The following is a 5,171-nucleotide window of genomic DNA, read 5'->3' on the forward strand; positions in this document are numbered from 1 at the left end:
AGCCATCACTACTTTTAAGTGTTGTGCCCCACCCTGTGTGTGTGTGTGTGTGTTTGCCCCCAGCGCTCCCTCTTATACACACAGTCAGTCTGTAGAGACAGAATTCACATCTTTAGATTCTTTCATTTCAGTGAACAAAGCTGGAGCGCACCTGGCGGAGGTGACCTGCCTGTGTGTGTGTGTAGCAACACACACAAACACACCACACACACACACACACATGTATAGCGCCTTTCAGAAACTCAAGGTCACTTTTACAAAAGCCCATAAAGAGAAAACAGCAGCATTATATACAGCAGAATGTGGCTATAAGAGGAAACAGTGAAGGTGAAAGGAAATACTGGCTCCTCTCAGGCTAAAATATGGTGAGTGTGCGCTGCTGAGGCGTGAAATAATCATTTTAGAGTTTTTCACACCACGTTGTACATTTTTACGCATTCACACGCACAGACTCAAAAAGAAGGTCCGGCTCGATGTTTAGGCCTCAAATGTCCTCAAAATCAACATTATACTGATGAAGATATGATGACAGTAGTAGATAATTCACTCACATCCTCGGGAGACGCATCCTTCACCGAGTTTAGACTGAGTTCTCTTTGAATTTTCTTTCAATCATCAGATTCATCTGCATGGGGAAGGGGGCCGAAGTGCAACCCATGCTATAAAATGTTCTGCACGTTGCATGCAATTACACATTTCCACCAGAGAGGTCGCCAAAACTTACATAGCGCAGCTTTAACTTTTGTAATAAGTTAAAAAGTGATGGTTTGTTTTCTGTTGTTGTTAATCAAATGTGTGACAGTTTAGTGTTGAGTAGTTTGGTTTTTCACTCTCTATTTCTCTCTCTTTCTCTCTCTTTCAGTGAGTCTGACGGTAACCCCACCAGTGAAGATGAGAGCAGGAAAGGTCTGGAGGATCTCTCTCCTCTCTCAGGCTCTACAGATGGGACAGAAAATCACCAGGTCACCGATGTCATCCTCCAGCCACTGGGGGGCAGGAAAAGCCCAGAATCTTTTACAGAACTCATCTTCAGTAATGCCAACCATCATGATGCCATCAACCACAATGAAATCTCCTCCTACATCCAGTCTCCACTGAACCTCGACAGTGGACTGCACCTCGAGCTTCAGTCTATGGCTTATGGGCCTGTCCAGAGTTTTCTAACAGACAGTGCTGAAGTAGATAAGGTGGTTGAGGAAGACGTGAATGGATCACAAGACAAAGCTGAAGGTGTGCTGCCATATGCCAGCTTCCAAAACAGCATGAAAGGACCTGAACTGAAAATAAAAGGGGTAAATTTGGACCTGATGGCCCAAAACACGACTCCAAGCTCAGGATTAACCTACAGTCCAGTGTCCTCATCAGAGAAGATCCAGTCTGAAAGCTACAGCCTGGTGCCTGAGCCTAGAAACTTAACTGGAGGAAGTGATGAAGCCTTGATGTTTGTCCTTACTTCTCTTGAGTCACCTTCATTGTCCTCCCCTGCTCCAACAACAGGAGGTGAGATGTGTGTGCAAAGACATCACTGTCCACTTTGAAGCTTCACCCTCTGGGGTCCACCAGCTCATCAAATTCTCTGTTTCTATATCTGTTTGTGTATCTTTGTGATGATCCAGCACAGAAATCCAGTTCAAACACTTCCTGAATCTGTAGAGTCGCCCTTTCCATCCCATCTTATCACGAGATCATACGAGACTCACATCCGGAGTTATGAGCCTATGAAGAGGGGCTGAGATACACATCATCTGCCTCTCACCGTGTGGAACTGGTGGATTCATGTGTCCGTCTACATTCTTTGTGAAACTGACCAATGGACACTCAGGAAATCACTAAGCACTGACCATCACGCCGGAAACCCTTCATTCTTCATTCAGTCCACATCGGAGACTCGTGTGAAACAGCGTGCAGAGAGTTTACAGCTGCTGAAGTTGCTGCAGCGGTTTTGGAAAGTAGTGATGAAGATAATGGAGCATTTAGATATGAAACATATGAGGATCATGTTATATGAAGAGCCTTTAGAGGAGAGTTTAAGAAGAGATGAACAAATCAAGAGAACGAGCTCAGAACACAGAGGGGTTAATATCCATGATTCCTCTTATTTGAAGTGTTAGAGATTAGAAGATCACACAGACGCCTCAACGGCTGAATCTAATCTCAGCTGTTTGAGTCAGTGAGTCACTCTTTCCCTTTATTCCAGCTTCCATTCTTTTCAGGAGACTCACTTTCAGTTCCTCAAAGAATCTGCAGACACACCTCCAAAGTTCAGTCTTAGAAGCTGGTTGATCATTTTCTGAAGTAATCAAACACATTCAGTGGTGTTGAGGTCTGGACTCTGGGGTGGTCAGTCCATCGTTCAGCTTCTCTGTTTGATGTGTCCGTCTCCTTTTCTCAGTGAGGTTCTTCTTGACAGCTACACATCCTTTCAGACCCACAGCGCTGAGTCGTCTTCTCACAGTGGAAGGATGGACAGAAACGCCTGTGGATGTTTTCAGATCTGAAGCAGCTTGATTTTCTCGTCTCTCTCAGAGATGAAAGCTTTAAGCACTGTTTATCTGATGGGGGCAGTTTTGGGGTCGACCAGGTCTTTCAGGTGGTTGTTAGGAGACTCTCTCTCCTCTGTAGCTTTTAATCAGTTTTTTGAACTCCAGTTTTGGAAACTCTTTCCTTATGCAGCCGGTGTATCTAAAAATATATAAATTAATACACTTAATGGCTTAATATACATACTTAATAGCTGTTTTACTGTAAAGTAAAGAAATGAGGGCACTTTTGCACAATTCTCAGAATATCTGTCCATATCAGTGCATCGTTACTATTATTGCTCTGTTCTCTCTTCTAGCTCCTGCACCATTGGTAAGCATAGCCGCTAGCACCCCTGTGACTAACTCCGAGCTCATCCTGACCCCTCTGCAGTCCAGCATGGCTCTCTACAGCCTGAACGACACTCCAGCACCGACCCCTATCAAACAGGACCTGGCGGAGAGCGAGAGTAACCCGGATCATCCACACACACACCTGAGCTACAGACACACACCTTTACCTTTACACTCCAAACACGTCAGTGCGCCTCTCCTCACACAGACGGACCTAACACTGGTCAGAGGTCACAACCCTATCATGAACCTCAGCCTGTGCGGGGACTACCTGTGCGCTGTATCTGAATACAGGCAGCCGAGGACGGAGGGAAAACACCTGGCACATCTGCCGCCTGTCCACACAAATCAGAACCTGACTGACCTTTAACCTGAGTCTCAGCTGTTTTACATTGTTGGAGCTTTATTTTAGTTTTTGATATTTTTATGCACTGAAAAAAATATCTGCATTGAATTTAATTGATTCAAACACACTGTGGGCCAAATTTACTAAAGGTTTTGCAGTGGCACAAATGCAGTGCAATGTAATGTGCGTGCAGTCATTTTGCACATGTACAAGAGGGCGCCACTGAGCAGGCTTTAACGCACCTGGGCAACCCCAACAAACCATAGCAAAACGCTTATTTGAAAGTAAACAGTGGTGCGTTTAAACACTCTGTTGTGTTACGTTCTTGGCGTCCTTTTCGAAGAATTTTTGGAGCCTGATGAAATGGGTTTGAATTACATGAATGACACTAATTATGTAAACAACTACGTTATAAAGTTAAAATGCTTCCAAAAACATGACAGAAAGAGTGTTTGTGGAGATGTACATAATATAACCCATGCGATAAGTTAAAAAAAAGTTATTATTAGCTTATTCTATTAAAAATTTCACAATAAAAAACTTATTTAAACAATCATGTCTTCTCATGTCTTCAGTTGTGTATTTGTAGAGGACTTTATAGAGGAATCCGTTGTGTGCGCTGTTTTTTAATACTCCAGGCTTTATATACATGTCAGTGCTGACTGGTTGGTGCCTCAGACACGCCCATCAAATGCGAGAAAACCTACCTCAAAGCCTGCTGCACCTTTTTACACCTTTTCGATGGAATGTGATTTCATAAATGTACATTTTATGGAGTGGCACAAAAAATAGGGAGACAAAATAACAACACAGTTTACTAACATGAATTGACTGGAACAATTGCATGCATTTTAACACCGCTTTTTGACGTCATAGTAAATCCTAGCATGAGGTTTTGTGCACTCCTTAGTAAATCTGGCCTTAAGTGGCCAAAAGTCAGCAGACACTCGCTGATCCAGCGTTTCTTCTGAAATTAAGGCGTTAATAGTGAGTCTGTGCTGCAGTAACAGCCTCTACTCTTCTGGGAAGGCTTTACACTAGATGTTGAACATTGCTGTGAGGATTTGATCTGAACATTAGTGAGGTCAGGTACTGATGTTGGATGATCAGTTCTGGATCACTCCAACTCATCCCAAAGGTATTGGATGGAGCTCCATCACTCCAGGGAACACAGTTCCACTGCTCCACAGCCCAATTGCCCACACTTGGCATTGGGCATGGAGACCTTAGGCTCATGTCTGGCTGCTGCAGAGTGTCCCATTCTATTGGTCAGTACTTTTCTATGGAGGGTTCTTCAGGAGTTCTTAAATAAAGGAAATGGTTCTATTTGGAACCATTAGTAGTATATAGAACCATTTCATGCTTAAATAGTTCTTTGCATGATGGAATGGTTCTTCAGATTGGAGAATGTGTTGTAGATGGTTCTATATAGATTCTTTTTGAAAATGGTTCTATATAGCACCAAAAATGGTTCTGCTATTGTTACAAGCATGAGATTGTAGCAATAAAAGAACGCTCTTTGGTGTTTCAGATATTGTCTCAGATTGTCTCAGACATCAGGCAGTGAATTCATAACCGTTTCATGTAATAACTGCCCCCTAGTGTGTGTGTGTTCACTAGTGTGTATGTGGTGTTTCACTGCACGGATGGGTTAAAATGCGGAGGTGAAATTTCCCTGTTGTGGGACGAATAAGGGGCACTTAATCACTTAAACTTAATAATTTTCTGTGAGGGAACTTTTAGAGGTGGACGTCTGGTTCCTATCACCACCACTGTGAACAGTTCTGACTCAGTAAGTTTCTCTAGAACGGAGCGTTTCTCACCAAACCACTCTGAACCGCTCTGAATACATCATAATCAGTTAATAACTGAATATCAAACCTGCAATTTAATACATATCCTATAATGTTTAAATATACACAAAATGAATTATAAATTGTGCACTTACAAGT

General features: G+C 42.9%; 1 protein-coding gene across 1 annotated transcript; it reads left to right on the top strand.

The window, feature by feature from the left end:
- Positions 1 to 629: 629 nt before the first annotated feature.
- Positions 630 to 3,255, top strand: six4a (SIX homeobox 4a). Its single transcript, XM_036575324.1, has 3 exons — positions 630 to 649; positions 863 to 1,500; positions 2,840 to 3,255. Exons 1-3 carry the CDS (start codon positions 630 to 632, stop codon positions 3,241 to 3,243), a joined length of 1,062 nt encoding a protein of 353 aa, XP_036431217.1. The 3' UTR covers positions 3,244 to 3,255.
- Positions 3,256 to 5,171: the final 1,916 nt, after the last annotated feature.

This window comes from Colossoma macropomum, unplaced genomic scaffold (genome assembly GCF_904425465.1).
Source record: "Colossoma macropomum unplaced genomic scaffold, Colossoma_macropomum, whole genome shotgun sequence".
Lineage (NCBI taxonomy): Eukaryota > Metazoa > Chordata > Actinopteri > Characiformes > Serrasalmidae > Colossoma > Colossoma macropomum.

Coding starts and splice junctions, on each gene's coding strand:
- six4a (XM_036575324.1), top strand. CDS start 630: ATGGGGAAGGGGGCCGAAGT. Junction 650..862: donor ATGGGGAAGGGGGCCGAAGT/GCAACCCATGCT, acceptor TCTCTCTTTCAG/TGAGTCTGACGGTAACCCCA. Junction 1,501..2,839: donor CCCTGCTCCAACAACAGGAG/GTGAGATGTGTG, acceptor TCTCTCTTCTAG/CTCCTGCACCATTGGTAAGC.